The following is a 17,934-nucleotide window of genomic DNA, read 5'->3' as shown; positions in this document are numbered from 1 at the left end:
CAATTCCTGCCTGGTTTCCTTGCCTTCTTCAGTCTATCGCCTACAGAGCGGCTTAAAACTTGCACTAGTTCCCTTTCACCTTCAGGATAAAGTCCAAATTCTTAAGTTTGGAATATAGGCCCTTTGGTTCCCTTCTTAGCACAGAAACCCGTGCAGTTTTGAACCTGCTATCCCCAGGCAGTATGTCTTTGCAGTCTGGTTTAATTTTTCTGGAAGGTTTCTCTCCTCTTCCTCCTTGTCTTCTCCGTGAACAAAGTGACTCTCCTGGACTTGACTCAAGCTTTGTCTCTTCCTGGAAATCCTCCCTAGCCTCCCTCAAGGCTAATGGTTCCCAGGCCTGGCTGATGACCAGAGTTGTGCAGGGGGTGTTAAAAAGGCCACCAGCTGGGTTCCATCTTGACTCAGTCAGATGCATTCATTTGGGATGGGACTCCAGATACCTGTCGGTCTTTATTTTAAAACTCCCCAGTCTGAGCTGGGGATTTTGACTTAGCCAGGGTTGGGACCATTGGTATAAATACCAGACCAGGTATGCCAAGGTACACTCTATGGTGGGTTCTCAAACCTGAGCTGCCATCAGCATCACCTGGAAGACCTGGTTCCGGAAGACTGCTGGGACCCACTCTCAGAGTTTGGTTCATAGGTCGGGTAGGGCCTGAGGATTTGCATTTCTGACAAGTTAGGGGATGCAAATTTTGCTGCTCTGGGGACCACAGTTTGAGAACCTGTGCTGTACTGAAGATGGGTGGACTGGGCGATTGATCCCTTCGCCTTGCTTTGGTGGCTAAGGGACTGCTGCCACTGCCCCGTGGCTACTCTCTGAGCAATCTTTGAGGTAAAGCTTTTCCAGAAAGAAAAGAGTGGGTCAGTGGTTTTGATTCAGGAGATTTTGCTCCCCAGGCAATGTCTGAAGACATTTTTGGGTGTCACAGCTTAGGATGGGGGGATGCTCCTGGTATCCTGAGGAGAGAATCCAGGGGTGCTTGTCACTCTGTTACAAAGCAGGGGAGATCTCCCTCTAACCAAGAAGCACGCAGCCTGAAACGTGCTGAGCCTGCGAGGTTCTGCCTTAGGGTAGGTCTCTCTGTGAGATCTGTCTGCATGCCTCTCACTAGTCCTTTACCCCAGTCCCTGCTCCTGGACTCCCTGACCCAGATCACCCTAATCCCCTATGTGCCTGCCCCATGAACCTTGCCTAGGCTTGGCTCCAGGAGCCTCTTGTCATCAGGGCTGGCAGAATCTCCAGGAAAAACTAACCAATGATTAATAATTTGCCACTGCGAAAAGTGCTTTTAAAATGCGTTATTCTTTCAACAATAAATGAGTGACTTGAGTGCATGAGGACACTTGTTGAATGATTGACTGACCCTGGCTGACCCACACATTCCCTCCTCCTCATAGAGACATGTAGGGAGGGTTGTGCAAGTGAGCGTTCTCTGCCGCTGCTTCTCCACCAGCGAGTCACACGTTTACCTCATCAGCAGAGTTTTGAGTGACATGCTATGTGCCAAGCCCAGTGAACCACCACAGAAAGACTGGATCCTGCCCTCATGGAGCTCTTGTTCAAGAGGAGAGGGAGAAAAGAAATCAGTGATTTATTCTTTTCTCTCAACAAATAGATTGTCGTAAATGGGTGAAGAAAAGTTGGAAGAAGGAATGAGAGAATCGGGATTTGCTTTATTCTGGACAAAGCAGTCTAGACCTCGGGAGGCGATGATTAGCTTGAGACCTGGAAGAGAAAAGGTCCAATCATGGGGGAGAATGAGCCGGAGGTTCTGTTCCCAGCAAAGGGACAGCAGTCAGGAGCGGGGCAAGCTCTTGGGACCACAGCAGGACAGTGGGGCTGGAGATGGGTTGGGGAGCAGGGGGGCCCCGGCACGCACAACACTCCGTCAGGTGTGTAGGTGTAATTCTAGTGCAGAACAGCACGGTCTTGTACTTTGAATACATCATTTCTGGCTTCTCATAAAAGATCACGGGGAAGCCTAGTGGAGGCGGGCAGGTCAGTCAGCAGGCTCCTGCAGCTCTGAGAACCGCTGGTGACTTCGGCCTCACTAGGAGCAGCAGAGCTGCCAAGAAGAGGTTGGGGTCAGGCTGCGTTTTGGGGGTAGCAGCTGGGGGCCCAGGTGATGGGTTGGCTGGGTGGGTAAGGGGAAGGGAGGCATCAAGGGTGACAGGTTTCTGGTCTGAGCAGTGGGCTCTGTGAGGTTCACCTTCACAGAGATGGGGACAAGCAGTTTTGGTGGGAAAGCAGGTGGTCCCTTTTGGACATTAGAATGGAGATGCCTCTTAGACATTTGGGAGGAAATGACAAGAAGAAACATAACTGTAGGTGTCTGGAGTTTGGAGGAGTAGCCTGGCTGTAGACTTTAGGTGGTATTTGAGGGCACAGGAGATGGAAAGGTAAACCCCTGGGAAAGGTAGGGGGGCTCCGCTCAAGTCAGTGGCCTGCAGAGTAAATGAGAGGGTCTCAGGTGCAAGGTCACACCATCAGTGGGCATCGTAGGGGGTCTGAAAGCCCATCCTTATATGTTTAACGGAAGATAGAAATAGGTCCCAGAAGAGATGAGAACAAGAGAGTGAGCAGCTGGGGTTTCTGTTGGATGTGGAAGTGACTTGGACTGATGCTGGGAGTTGGGGTCAAGGGGAAGCCAGACCCAGCAGCTAAAGCTGCCGAAGAATAATAGGCAGAGACAGAATTTTCTGGAAGGTAGCCTGGGCCCTGGCCTTCATAGGTGTCAGAGGTCTTTACTGGTAGGTGGGGCATGGGGCCAGAAAATGGAATTGGAAACTGGAGGGCCACCCACAGGCTACAGGGAAGTCATGTCCCCAGGGGCCGAGAGCAGGGAGCTGAGGGTAGAGGGGTGTTTGCTAGTCACAGAGAGAGTTCCAGGGAGTTTGATGGGAGGCCGGGGAAAGGGGCCATATTGGGGGTGTAGAGGGAGGCTAGTGGCCTGGTTTTGGTGGAGGTGCAGGGGACTTACAGGGGAGTGGGGCGTGTGTGGCCCGTAGTGGGTCCAGAGGCTGCATGGAGAACATGCCCTTGGGCGGAGGGTTGGAGGGGGGTCAAAATAACAAACCCTTCACGGGGCACCGTTATTGGAAAACTGTGCCCACTTGATATTGAGAAAGTATAGCTGTGACGCCACTGCTTCTCCAGCTCTGTTCCCCGAGGCCCTTGAGTGAGAGGGGTGAAGGGGGCCCCTATGGAGTGTAGAAGTGTCAGCTGAAGCAGCTACCTGCAAGCACCGCAGGTCTTTGCCAATTTTTCTGTTTGTTCAGTGTTGACTTGTTTTTGGTTTTTTTTAAAAAGCTGTACAGTTTACTAAAACTTGCAGGACGATGTGCCACTGTTTCTGTGGCTCTGTGTGCTCCCGGGGCCCCTGTGAGTCCTCCCTGCAGTGTGGGCGCCCTCACTCAGGCACACGGCTCTGCAGGGCATTTGGCCTTTACAGCAGAGGGAACAGATTGTACTGGATGTTTGACATGTCACTTCCTTCTCACTTTATGGGAAACGAGACTCAGGAATGGTGGCCAAGTGTGAGCTGCGGAAGGAGGAGGCCTTCCTCAGAAGAGACCTCAGGTGTTCCCTCACCTTCACAGTGTCCTGGGAACCGAGTTGCTCAAGGAGGGCGCAAACTCTCTAGGACACCGTCCTGCCGTCGCGTGAGCCTGGTCTGTGGTGATAGTGCTAAGTGCTAAGCTACACCAGTGCTTTTAAAACATAAGACCTCAACCCATTAGTGGGTCATTACAACAGGTGTTTCTTTTTAAAAATAATTTAAAATAATTCTTTAAAAATTATTTTAAGAAATGTGGTAAATTACATGTAACACAATGTTTACCATCTTAACCATTTTTAAGTGTACAGTCAAGTGGCTTGAGTGGCATTATACCCCTGGGCAACCATCAACACCACGCACAGAATTCTTGGGAAAACTGAAACTCTGTACCCATTACTACAATTCCCTGTCGCCCCATTTCCTCATCCTCTGGCGGTCACCATTTTACTTTCTGTCTCTAGGTTTTTGACTCTTCTGGATACGTCACATAAGTTGAATCCTATGGTATTTGTCTATCCTCAGGGTTCATCCATGTTGTAGCAGGTGTCAGAATTTCCTTTTTAAGGCTGAATAATATTTCATTGTACAAGGATACCACACTTCGTTTATCCATTCGTTGGTTACTTGGGCCGCTTCCACCTTTTGGCTGCTGTGAACAATGCTATCATCATGGTATACCATGACCTGCATTTCTTTTTTTAATGGAGTAGGATAGAATGGCAAATATCAGAGTAGAATAGAAAATACCAGCGGAAACGTGTATGTAGTGTGGGTGGACCTTCTGAGTGTTCAAGAGCATTTGGGAATCTGGATTTTTATGGGAAATTTCCTTCTTTTAGCGATTATTTTTAATTTTTATTTTTTTAACATAGGTATTATTTTTTAAGATAATGTGCACCGTTATTATTACTTGTTTGTTGTAGGGATCTTGTGTGTGGGCGTCCAGTGAGTGACTTCCGGTATGAGAGGATATGTACCAAGGATTTTTGATAAGTGCTGCAGAAGCTGCCCATGGGTCCAGGGAAGGAGAGGTTTGCTGGAGAGAGGTCAGAGAGGACTCTACAAAGGGGCTAGAACTGAAGCAGGTATCGATTAAGTCGAATTTAAAAATAGGGGCAACAGGAACACTTATTGCTGGTGGGAGTGCAAAATGGCCCAGCTACTTTGGGAGACAGTTTGGCAGTTTCTCATGAAACTGAACATACTCTTATTATCTGATTCCAGCAGTTCCTCTCCTTGGCATTTACCCAAAGGAGCAGAAAACTTGACATCCACACAAAACCCTCCACACGGATGCTTATAGCAGCTTTATTCGTAATTACCAAAGCTTGGAAGCAACCAAGATGTTTTTTCATTCGTGAATGAATAAATGAACTGTGGTCCGTCCATACAATGGAATATTGTTCAATACTAAAAAGGAAAAAAAATGAGCTATCAAGCTATGAAAAGACATGGAGGGACCTTAAATGCTTATTATTCAGTGAAAGGAGCCAGTCTGAAGAGGCTACATAGTATGTGATTCCAATTATATGACATCCTGGAAAGGTGGAACTGTGGAGACAGTGAAAAGATCAGTGGTTGACAGGGGTTAGAGGGAGGGAAGGATGAGCAGGTGGAACATGGAGGATTTTCATGGTGGTGAAACGACTCTGTGATGCAATAATGATGGATATCTGTCAAAACCCATGGATGTACAGCCCCAGGAGTGAAGCCTAATGTAAACTGTAAACTTTGGTGATAATAATGTGTCAGTGTGGATTTATCAGTTGCAGCAAATGTACCACTCTGGGGGATGGTGGTAATGGGGAAGGCTGTGTGTATTTGGGGGGAAGGGGTACGTGGGAACTCTTGACTTTCTGCGCAGTGTTGCTGTGAACCTATTATGGCACTAAAAAAACAAAGTATTAAAAAGGATGAAGACCTTCTGGGGAGATAGTGCTGGGGGATAAAGGTAGTAGTGTCAGTGTGTGTTCACTGTGCCATAGGATGGCTATGAAAAAGGGTTTCTGCTGGGATAGAGGGATAGGTGACTGGAAAATCAGGTTTGGGCTACTGCAGATATGTAAGTACTTACATCAGTGATGCTTGTACTGGGGCACAAGGCTCGGCTTTGCAAGCTGCATGAGATGACATATCTTCTAAATTAACCAAAATGCACCGATGTTTATTTCCCATGGACTGATAAACTTCAAGCAGTCTGTGAGAGCCTCAGGGTAACGCACTAAATTCTATCAGTTATAGCAGCCCCCAGCGATCTTCCCCTTTGTATTAATTTTTTAAAAATTTTTTATTCTTTGGTGGGGGAGGTATCTAGGTTTATTTATTTTTAGAGGAGGTACTGGGGAGTGAACCCAGGACCTTGTGCATGCTAAGCACATGCTCTACCACTTGAGCTGTACAGCTCCCCCGACCCCCCATTCCCTTTGGAGCCAGTGTTGTGGCTGGACCGGCCCTTGTGGTGGTTATGATTGTGAGATGCGTCTCTGGAGGGTAGAGGGCACCCCTGGGGCCACACAGCGAGGTCCTGGGCAGAAGGAGAAAGAGTGCTGGGGATTGTATCTTTTTGGGGTTGTGGGTGGGGTTTCTGGAGTTTCCCAGATTCACTCTCTTTTGGTTAATTTAACACATAAGAGCAGGAATTAAAGTGCAGGAAGGGAGAAGCAAGCGTTCAGTGGGATGGTCGCTTATCAGGTCTCCTGGAGCTTTCTAAAAGGGAACTTCATGGGTGGGGTGGCCTGACTCATTTATTTTTTTTAATATCATTATTTTCTGTTAGTAATTCACTAAAAGACTTTGTTGTCAGAAGACCTAATTGCCCATCTTTTCTGTTAGTCTCCTGAGGGACAGTGGGTAAAAAGCACATCTGCTTGTGTGTGTGTGTTTGTGTGTGTGTACGTGTACTCAGAATTTAAAAAAAATTTAGTACAGTTTTAAAATGTTATTCTCCATTTGCAGTCAATACAAAATATTGGCTACCTCCCCCATGTTGTATAACACATCCTTGAGCCTGTCCTACACCCAGTAGTTTGTACCTCCCACTCCTCACCCCCTGGACTGCCCTCACTTCCCTCCTGTCCCCACCCACTGGTAACCACTAGTTTGTTCTATATCTGTGAATCTGCTTTTTTGTTGTTGTTGTTGTTGTTATGTACACTAGTTTGCTGTATTTTTGAGATTCCACATATAAGTGATATTGCACAGTACTTGCCTTTCTCTGTCTTATCTCATTTAGCACAGTGCCCTCCAAGTCCATCCACGTTGCGGACTCTTTATCTAGCTATGTAGCTGGCCTGTATTTATTCTGGACGGATGTCTTCGAAGTGGATGTCTCAGAAGCTTAATGTCAGGCACTTACAATCAAACAAGCTAATTGTCAGGTGCTTACACACACTGTCCCAACCATGGAATGAGTCATTGCTTAAAGATCCGTGTTTCCTTTTGGGGAAGAAGGATATTAAAAAGTCAAGATCTGGGTGAAGGGGGCCAAAAGGCATAAACTTCCAGTTATAAAATAAGTAAGTCATGGGGATGTGATGTCCAGCGTGGTGACCATAGCTCATCATACTGTATTGCATTTTTTTTTAATGGCAGGAGAGGAAATTTTAGGTTTATTTGTTTTTTTAAACAGAGGTACTGGGAATTGAACCCAGGACCTTGTTTGGCCGGGCATGCACTCTACCTCTGAGCTATACCCTCCCACTGGATTGCATTTTGAAAACTGCTGAGAGAGTAGACCTTAAAAGCTCTCATCAGAAGAAAAAATTGTGTATAGTAAAAACAAAAACAAGATCTGGGGGCTGAAATTCTTTGCTCCTGTTGTGTCATTGCTTCCAGGACATCTCAGTTAATAGAGTCAGGGAATATATTAAATACTTGTGTGTGTGTGTGTGTGTGTGTGTGTGTGTGTGTGTGTGTAAACCCGTCTAATTCCCCCTCATATCTGTACATATTTAAAAGGTAGACCTTTTTTTTTTTTTAACACAAAGTCCATGAATATAGGATTCTAATTAGAGATGTGTAATTTGGATATGTGTCACTTTACTTTTCTTTTACTTTTAACAGGTGGCTAAACCCCTTGTTTAAAATTGGTCACAAACGGAGATTAGAAGAAGATGACATGTACTCAGTGCTTCCAGAAGATCGCTCCAAGCACCTTGGAGAAGAGTTGCAAGGGTAAGCAGCTGGCCAGCAGTCAGGATAAGAGGAAGGAAGAGCGAGATTCTCCGTGTGGCTAATGAATGGTTTCAACTGGGTTTGCTTTCCTCTGGGTCCTTCTTCCCCTAACACTGCCAGGTCACCCCCTCAGGCTGGCCCCGGCCATGGCCTACACTGTGTTTCCAGTGCATTTTGTGGGAGGGGAGGGAGCTGGCAGCAAAGGGCCTGGATGCAGAGCTCGGTCCCTGGAGGTGGTGTGGCCAAAGGAGGTTGTCTGCCCTCTGGGGCGGCTCATGGCCCTGTGAATCCAGCAAAGCTTGGCAGCATCTTGCCTCCCAGGACTCCTTCCCTCAAGGTCTGTTTTTCTGGTGCTTAGGAGTTGGCCCTGCTTATCTTTCAGGAGCCCTGCAAGCTGTTAGCCAGCATTTGTAGGAAGAGCCACGATGTGCCCTGCAGTAAATGCCTCTCTTCCCTCTCCACCTCCCACCCCCTGGGCCCGTTTTACCCGAGATGGGCTCCCTGTTCTCCACTGTGCTTTGTTTCCCACTGCAGGTACTGGGATCAAGAAGTTTTAAGAGCCGAGAAAGACGCACGGGAGCCTTCTTTAACGAAAGCAATCATAAAGTGTTACTGGAAATCCTATTTAGTTTTGGGAATTTTTACGTTAATTGAGGTAAAAGCTTTTCCATACAGTGCATTGGTTTTCAGTGTAAGCGGATCAGTACTGCGATGGACGGGACCTGTGGGGAGAGAGGCCAGTAGTTTAAGGTCTGAGGAATCGTGACATAGCTCAGCAGTCGTCTTTATCTTTAGGATGGGAAAACACTTAAAGGACTGGACTTCTGAGCGATTACCGTTTTTCTTTTAATCCATTAAAATGCAGTGTCATGGCTGATGACACTGAAAAGACATTTTAAACCGTGTTAGGATGTTCTTGGTGCTACTAAATGATCTAAGCGCTAAGAGTGATCCTTATCCAAAAGAAGACCCTACATCCTCAAGGAATATGTGGTTTGGAAGTAAATTTGGACCCCAGCCCAGAAGAACTGAGGCATTTTATGAGTACTCAGAAACTAATTGTTAACCTGAGCAGGTCACGTCAGATAAATGCTTTTCTAAAGGCTGCAACTGATAGAGCTCGGGCCTCTCTTTCAGGAGGCTGGCTATTGGGCGGTCAGGGCAGAAATGTGGGGAGTAGAGGACCTGGCAAACGTGGGGGCTCACCCTCTAGCAGTGCTAGAAGTACTCACAGCACTAAAGGGGTCTCACACTCAGTAGTAGTGTTGGTGGCACTACTCTTACTGTAGTAATAATGTCACTTGCTGAAAAATCAGCCTTTGCACCCTGGAAAGTGAATTCAAATTCAGAGGCAGAGTTTTGGGAGCAAAGAGAAGAGCAGCTTTATTGCTTTGCCTGCAAAGGGATCACAGCAGGCTCATGCCTTAACGACTGTGAGCCCATCCTGGGGTTGGGGTCTTGAGGTTTTATAGAAAAACTGGATGGGACAGGAAAGGTGATAACAATCAGGGTGTTTTACAGGGTGCTACATTCCTCTTAACCTCTGTGTATCTTCAGGAGGAACCCCGGAGGGTCTGTCCATTCTTCTGAGATTATCAGCCTGTTATCTCCTTCCTGGAGTGTAGCCTCTGGGTTAAAGTTCTTCTCAGTAAAGAAGGAATCAGCAAACAGTTTCGCATCAGGGAAGTCAGTTTGTTAGTTTGCTTTATATTCCTTCAATAATAGAAGTGAGTACTTCTAAAATACTATGTTTTGGGAACTGCCAGGAGCACTCTGCAGTATCTCTTTGATTCCTCAGTGAAGAAGTAGGTATTATATTACAAATGAGCTTATTACAAACCGGCAGGCTTGTCCTCAGTAGCCCTAGAGGCAGTATGGGGGCCAGCAGTAGTGGTGGTGGGGGCGGCTGTAGTACGGTTGGTAATCTAGTAATACAGTAGTAAGTAGAGAAAAAATATTACGTATCGGGAGCTGCTATGAACACTTGTGTGATATCAGTTTTATTCCCTGGGCCAACTCGGTGAAGTCGTAGATATCATATTACCCCCATTTTAGGAAGGAGGACACTGAGTGCCAGGTAGTTACATAGCGTGTCTGTGGTCACACAAAGCACAAAGGACAGGCTGAGGTTCCATCTGATTTAGGATCCGGGCCATTTCAATGACTGATAGCTTGTCCAGTATCAGGAAAGCTCATCTTGAGAGTTCTGTCTTCAGGGTCTCAGACACATGCAACTTGGACTTGACCTGAGGATAATACGTAGGATGCTAAGAAGGCCCTGGAGCAGGAAGTCACATTGGGGAACATAAGTGAGGGCAGAGTCCAGGTGACCACTTCTCCGGGTGCTGGAAGTGACTAGGGCGTTCACACTAGCAGCAGGTCGTGCTGTGTTCAGTGTACCAGGAGCCCTTTAGGAAGGCATCTTCCACCGGACACCGTCCTGGAGTATATGAGGTTGTGCCTGCCCTGGTGAGCTAAGTTCTAAACATCCATCCAGACTGTTAAAACACCATTCCAGATCAGCTCCTTTAGATGGACTACTGGGAAGGTAGTGGGTCTTGGGTGGTGACTGCGTTGATTGTGATGATTCGGGCACAGGCCAAGTCCTGTGTGTTGTTACTTAGTGAGAGTGCCTGGTTGCTTGCTGACAGCTGGTGTCTGTGAATCTGGGGGTGCATTTGCTCGGTGGGAATGAGAACCCAAGTCAGTTCCTGGCCTGTGGAGCAGTTGTCCTGTTCCGTTGTCTGAATCCTCTTTCTCACATGCAGGTGTGCCGCAGGCTGAGGTCCTGGATGGCAGCTGGGTGGGACCAGACAGTCCCAGGGAGGGTAGCAGGTAAATCAGCCATCAGGTGGAGCTGGGCTTTCTCCCAGGAGGGTGATTGCTGTGCTCAGGCCAGTCTCGGTGGTTTATGGTATCAAGTTAGAAAGTGGCCTAGATTCCCTAGGTGAGCCTGGTGACTGCCGTGTGATCCTATTTCTAAAACTGTAGTTAGAATAATAAGTGGCAGAAATCTTCTAATACAGTCAAGTTCAGGGAGCTCCAGGCCATTAAAGCTGAATGAGAAGTAAATCTTGAATTTTTTCCTGGCAGCCAAAGAAACCTGAAATCCAACACAAATACTTCCCTTTTCCTAGGCTTCTTGTTGACACGCTGCTCCTTTGGAGAAGTTAGAGAGAAATGATTCCTTACGAGAAAGGTAGTAAGGATCTGTTACATTCCAAAAATCATTTACAGGTGCCGTTTTGAGTTTTTGGTGATTGAAACTAGTTACTGAGCTAGATGGATTGAATGTTAAAATAATTGATTTTATGAAGTAGTTTTCCATCTTGTGGTCTATCTATGCCGCTTGTTGGTCTTTGCATTTTAGATAGTAGAAGATCTAAACTCAGGCCAGGATTCTCTAAAATGTAAACACATGTCCTGTGTGTGGCCTCCAGCCCTCTTAATTCCTTTGGTGCACAGAATGCCTCGTAGATCACCCGTGATTCTCAAACAGCGCGCTGTTACCACCCACAGCGCAGGCCAGGCCGACCCTGGCACTGCTGACAGCACCAGCAGGAAGAGGCAGTCCAGGGTGAGGCTTCTGGGGTTAGGATTTTGAAGTATGAAAACCTCTGTCCTATGAGAATTGAGGAATGATGGTAACAGAGAAACAAGGACCAGGCTGCTGTTGAACGCCGAGCTCTTGCGGGCCATGGCTAGTTAGAACAGCCAGTGAGTTGCCAGCACTCCTGGCCCCTGTGTGTACCTCCATGGGGGACTGTGGGTGGGGAGGACAGGTCTCTACCTGCCCAGGGCCCTCGGAGTGGAAAGGAGGAGCCTGATGCCTCTGTATGGGCCAGAGACACAGAGGCCACCTCCCCATGGCATCTGAAGCCTTCTCTGTGAGAGATGAGGTCTCTACCTGCTGGTGTGTAAGTGGGGTGACCTCAGAGCAAGTGTGGGCTCACCCAGTCCCTTCCCCTGAGAGGGGAGGAGTGGCCAGGTTATGTCCTCATCCTGGGACCCTTAGAAATGGCCCGGCCTTGTCTGGTCACTTAGCCTTTGTCCAAGGCCGCTCTGCTGATCGTCTCTGGTCCAAGTGGAGCCTGTAGGAAGGCACACGCTCATGTAAATCTTCACTTTGGAACTCAGCTGATGCGCTGGAAGTAAACAGAATCCTCTGAGTTCCACAGTGGGATTGATGCCTCGACTCAGGGCTGGTTCCCAAGAGCTGTTCTGGGCCTTTGCAATTATTTCCCACCCCTTTCTTCCAAGTGTCCCTCACCTCCATTCAGCTCAGGAGGCTGAGACATGGCCACTGGTGGCAAAGATACTGTGGACAGAGAGCAAACACTGAGTACCACACAGCAAGGAAGAGGTAGAGGGGGCATTGAGAGAAGTGGACAGGGGCCCGGCAGAGCAGACCTGCTGTGTACACCCTGCTGGGTCTTGAGTGCATAGCGTTAGCTATTAGATATTCAAATATCTACAGTGATGACCTGAGTCATAAATGAGGGTTGTGCTTTTCAATCCATTTTGTTTTTTTCCCCAAAGTCTTAATTGTTGTATTAAAATTTTTAATTGAAATATAATTGACTTATATTAATTTCAGGTGTACAAAATAGTGATTCAATATTTTTATACAGTGTAAAATGATGACCATCATAAGTCTAGTTATCCTCTGTCACCATACAGAGTTACTCTGGCATCATTGACTGTATTCCCTATGCTGTATATTGCATCCCCATGACTTATTTTATAACTGGAAATTTGTACCTCTTAATTTCCCTCACCTACTTCACTGGTCCTCCCACCCACCTCAGGCCATTGTCTTGAAGTTAGGGAAGTAGGTGATATTTTTTTAAGGTTTGCATTCAAAATGGTTAAATTTTTAAGGCCTGCTTACAAGTGAAACTGTTAATTACTGTCTAGGAAAACAGGCTTTTATGAATGACTTCTCTCAATTTCTTTTTCTACCATGATCACCTGAAAGCAGTAATGAGTTTTCCAAGTCCTTTGTAAACCCTGCCTCTGCTATTAAGAATAGGTCTCTTCCCACAACTTGTGTTTAATAAAATTGATCGCAGCTTACGCTTATGTTTATGTTGGTTTCAGAGCACTTTGAGCTCTGGTGTCTCATTTAGCTGTCTCAGGATAGACAAGGCAAGTGTTTCTGCAGATAAGGACTTGGAGGTGTAGGAGGGTGCATGATGGACTTAGGGTCATGTGGCTTGCTGGTGGCTGACCTGGTTTCTGAAGCAAAAGGTTCTGATTCCTAGGCCAGTGCTGTTTGCGTTCTGTCCTGATGTTCCTCTCCTGGCACAGCCCCCACTGATGGGTCAGAGCCAAGAGAAGGTATTTTTTTCTGGCAACAGCTCTGTTCTCTGTCAACTGCTTCCTGCATTATTATTTTTTTTTCTTGTAGGTTTTAAAGAACATTTCAAAAATGTAAAAATAGAATAGGAGTGGTAGGTAGAGAATGCAACACCCTAGAATATACTTCTTTGGCATAAAGATTATTTTGAGCTGAATATTTTTTAAGAAATAGACACAAGGACATTTACATTGATAAAGGAAATCTCCATTTGTAAGGGTGTCTCCCTTTCTGTACTGGGAAGAGAAGGATGGCTGTAAATCACAAAAGAATCCTGTCCATGGAGAAGTTCTTAAGAAGACTTAAGTTTGCAGAATAAACCCAACCCTACCATTGTTCCCTTGCTTACCCTGCTTTTTGTTTGAAATTCTCCTAAGTCTCCCCTTTCTCCCATATTTTGTCTTTAGCTGGAGATGGTATTTAAGGTGGTGGCTTGGGTAATCTCAGGTTGTTACTCACTTCTTCTGTGTGTCTTCAATCTATACAGGAGGTATAGACTTAATAAACTTACTTTTTCTCTTGTTAGTCTATCTTTTATTACGAGGCATCTCAATCAAGAGCTCAGAAGTGTAGAGGGAAAACAGACCCTGTGTTAACACTAAGCCAGCTTCAATAATTACCAACTCATGAGCAGTCTTGATTTATCTGAACCGCCTACTCTTACCTCTCAAGATTATTATTATTTTTGAAACACCTTTATTGTGGTATAATTCCTGTACACATATTTCAGATATACAATTTGATGAATTTTGATAGACATATACACCTATGAAACCACCATCACAATCAAAATAGCTAACATTTCCATCACTCCCCAAAAGGTGCAAATTTGGAACTCCCAATTTATCTCTTCCCACCCCCTTTATTCAAAGATTATTTTGAAGTGGTTCTTAAATACCAAATCATTTTTATCTATAACTATTTTACTATGTGTCTTTACAGAATGTGGAATCATCCTCACGCATAATCCTAAACCCATTATTGTTCGTAAACATTAACTTTAATGTTAATGATATTAATGATATCCAGCAAGTGCTCACAGTTGTCTTTTCTTCCCCCTTATATCGAATAAGGTATATTTGGTTGATACAACTTGTATGGGCTCCTTTTCTGCCTCCCCCTCTTGTTTTCTTTCCCTCTCAGCTATTTGTTTTATTTTTTTTTTTAAATGTGGGAAGCCAGGTTGTTTGCCCTGTAGAGATTCAAATAGTCTCGATTTGGCTGATGGCTTCTCCCCGTGAGTCATTTAACATGTTCCCCTGGCACCGTGGATTGGTGGTTAGATCTAGAAGGTAGGTCTGACTCATTCAGATTGCATACACCCCTCAGCACCTCCTCTCCCCCACTTTGTAGGGTTGTAGGCTTGTGTATCTGCCTTATGAGATACATGTCTTGTATTTTTGTGTGTGTGATGTTAGGAGCTATTCACAATCATTGCTCAAGGTCCATTAATTCATTAGGGATTGCAAAATGTTGATGTTTTAATTCTAATTCTTTTATTTATTGGTGGAATTATTTTCATAAAGGGAAGCTTTGTCATTTTCAACTCTTGGTTACCCTGAGCTATGGTGTTTACAGGAAGGGCAGGGGAATTTCTTCATTTTCAACTTTTAAAAACTAATTTTCAAAGTGATTCAGTTCTCTTGGGTCTAATGAGTTTTGTTTGTTTGTTTTTGTTGTTAATTTGGTTTGGTTTTATGAGTGATGGGATGTGCTCCTGTCTAGAGTCCTGATGGTTATTGTTTCCCCGTGTTCACTGCTCTTCCTCCTTATCTCTCATTCTTTTCTATTTATATGTTTTACTCAAACATTTTTTCGCTATCTGATAGGTGGTTTCTATTTCCTATTTTTTCCCCCCCTCATAAACCAGAGAAGGTAGAGTTGGGCAAGGAGTGTTTCAAGTACATATGGAAAAAGGAGGAACTGTACTCACTGGGGAAGTTCAAGCACTGAACCGCATAAGAAGTTAACCTAAGAAGCAAGAAGTGAAGCCCAAATGTCTGGTGCTTTCAGAAGGCTGAATACCCAGGACTCCACCATGAAATGTCTGCTTCAGAGACTCAGACTCTCCTGGAACCTTCAATGTTGGGGCATTGTGGTATTATATTGGGCTGTTTTAAAAGTCCCCTGTGATTTCACAATTGTGAAGACTTCTTGTGAAGGAATAAGAACTATGTTCTCAGTTGGTTTGTGGCAGGAGTCTTTACTGGGTGGTGTCAGTGACAAAGGGTTCATGAGAACCATTTTTGACCTTGTTCCTGTTTGTCCAGGAAGTGTTTTTTTGTTTTTTTGTTTTTAACTTTTATTTTTTTGTGGGGGGGAAGTCATTAGTTTTTTGATTAGTTTTTTAAAATGGAGGCACTGGGGATTGAACCCAGGGCCTCATACATGCTAGGCATGTGCTCCACCACTTTAGCTATACCCTGCCCCCTAGAAAGTTTTAACTTGGTTAATTTGATTTCAAGTTTGATAAGTATTTTCTTACTTGTTTTATTTCTTACTAGTTGAGGGTTAGGATCATGACTGGACAGAGGAGTGGAAGCTATGGGCCATGAACTGGCTTTACTCCTTAACGAGGCTGTTTACTCAACCGGGTTATTAAGTACAAGTCTCTCAATGGAAAAATCCAGTTGCTTAGGCAGTAGTGACCTGCCTTCATTTTGTACTTTTTGCTGCATTTATTGCATCTTTCAGCATTGCCCTGGGTGGGTGGTATTTTTTTTTTTCCCCCTTGGTGGATGGTATTAATCTTACTTTCTCTTATAATTACACTGATGTTAGGCTGAAATGGAGAGCAGCTGAATAACAGGCAACAGATTCCCAAAGACAATGACAGGTTTTAGGAGAGTTTGGGACGGCAGGTGTTACCTCTGGGCTTCTGGAGAGCCCCACGTTTGCAGACTGGGCTGCCCTTGGCCATACCTGAGCTGTGATGCCCATGTATACAGTTTGACGTTCTTCCATGTGTAAGCTTCCAGCTTTCCATCTCAGTTTCTATAAACAGTGGGCTTTACAATCTACTGTAGGATGGGCTCTTCCATGAGCTCTTAGTGTCTCCTGGGATGAGTGAGTGGACATGCTAGAGCTGCCACAGTGAGCTTTTGTGTTCTTGAGAGCTGATCATCTTACTTACAGTTCTTCAACTAAACCGTACCCCCTTCTCTACAGTACGGGAAAACTTCCGTGACATCAGGAAAGGCAAGGCAGTTGGCTCAGGCTGTGAACGTGTGTGTTCATGTGTGTGGAGCAAGACGGGAATGTTGAGGTTTCATGTCACGCCCGTTTGAGGGGTGAGGACAGCTTTATGTAAATATGCTGATACGGACTCCAGTTGGTTGAGCAGAAAAAACGTGTTAGTTTGTTTCATGTTTGACGTTTTGGATTTTCCTTCCCTTCCTTTCCAAAGTCAAGTTCCTGAAAGATTGCCAACCTTGTGGCATTTGTGTTTTGAGAAGTCCGAGGAGGAAGTGATGCTGAGGGCCTAGGTGTTTACTGTTGGTTACTTGGATTTGTGTTGAGTGTTTGATGTTCCTTGCTGAGGCAGAAGGGCACCTCATAAGGGGTGACTAGGGGGAGAAAGTAGGTCGTGGGGTGCAGTGGCCGTTTGGCAGGATGGGCAAGTGTTGCTGTTTCTTTACCTTTAGTTTTGGGAAAGAAAATTGCTTTCCCTAAGTCTTACTCAGGAGATAAGCCCCAATGTCCCCCAGCTCTTCAGTTTAGTATTTTAATTTTTGTCTTAGGGAGTAGATGATTGGTAATTTTTCTTCCACACCAGCACCTGCGGTATATGTCAGATAGAGAACCACAGATAGATCATTTTTTTTGGTTTGGCTTCTGCCGTGTTTAGTATTTAACTCCAAGAAACATCCCAGCTTCTAGGAAGGTGGAGCCATACTGACACAGTGCCTCCTGGGGCTGAGAGCCTGGAGACCCCCCAAGCCCGGTTTCTTTGTGATACATACTCCAACAGCAGCTGGGCTCTGTTCTCTTGATCTACAGACCCACTGAGTTTGGGCTGGGAAAGATGGGACCTGTGTTGGTGCCAACGTCTCAAAGCGTAAAGTTTCTCAAAGCAGAAGGAGATGGTTAAGACCATGCCTTCCATACATGAGCCATCTTGACTTTTTGTTGGGCTGGGATGTTGAGAGAACAGGGGGCTTGTTCACATGTAAGCCAATTCCTTGCCTTTCTGCTGCCGCCTTTTCCCTTATTTGCCTTAGGCCAAGACTCAGAATTTTGCCAGATGCGTTCTGAAGCACTGGTTTTAATATTTATTGCAGATCCACAGTGTACCTAGTGTGCTGTACTAAAGCTTGATTGTCTTTGTAAAATTTTGGCTTAAGGTGAAAACTGTTGTCTGCTTGTCTTAGAGAAGAGAGTGGATCTACCTAGTTTTCTTTTAGATTAGCCATGAAAGTAGCATTTTGTCAAAATACGTTTTTAACTTGCGAATAATAAATGTAAAAGTTGTGTTAATCAAAAACTGGTATGGCTTATATTTCTAATTAGGGTTTTTTTTTCCTTTACTTTTAGGAAGGCACCAAAGTAGTTCAGCCCTTATTTTTGGGGAAAATCATTAATTATTTTGAAAACTATGATCCCAGCGATACTGTGGCTTTGCACGAAGCCTATGGCCACGCTGCAGTGCTGAGTACCTGCGTGCTCATCTTGGCCATCCTGCACCATTTATACTTCTACCACGTTCAGTGTGCGGGGATGCGGTTACGAGTAGCCATGTGCCATATGATTTACCGCAAGGTAAGTGTCATTCTGGACCAAAGTGTGTACATGAAGCACTGGAAGCATTTCGGTAAAGATTTCAGTAAATTAAAAATTTCG

General features: G+C 45.3%; 1 protein-coding gene across 4 annotated transcripts in view; it reads left to right on the top strand.

Annotated features, from left to right (window-relative positions):
- Positions 1 to 17,934, top strand: part of ABCC4 (ATP binding cassette subfamily C member 4 (PEL blood group)) — a 190,080-nt gene that overhangs the window by 30,508 nt on the left and 141,638 nt on the right. For 2 of the 4 annotated variants that reach the window (XM_010959689.3, XM_045520173.2), the window contains exons 2-4: positions 7,626 to 7,736; positions 8,271 to 8,391; positions 17,629 to 17,853. In XM_010959689.3, coding sequence (XP_010957991.1) covers positions 7,626 to 7,736; positions 8,271 to 8,391; positions 17,629 to 17,853 — 457 coding nt within the window. Of the gene's footprint in view, positions 1 to 7,625; positions 7,737 to 8,270; positions 8,392 to 14,965; positions 15,194 to 17,628; positions 17,854 to 17,934 lie in introns of those variants that run through there. The other 2 variants (XM_045520174.2, XM_074378420.1) reach the window with 2 other exon arrangements.

Source organism: Camelus bactrianus, chromosome 14 (assembly GCF_048773025.1).
Source record: "Camelus bactrianus isolate YW-2024 breed Bactrian camel chromosome 14, ASM4877302v1, whole genome shotgun sequence".
Lineage (NCBI taxonomy): Eukaryota > Metazoa > Chordata > Mammalia > Artiodactyla > Camelidae > Camelus > Camelus bactrianus.
This window is presented reverse-complemented; position numbering and strand designations above follow the sequence as displayed.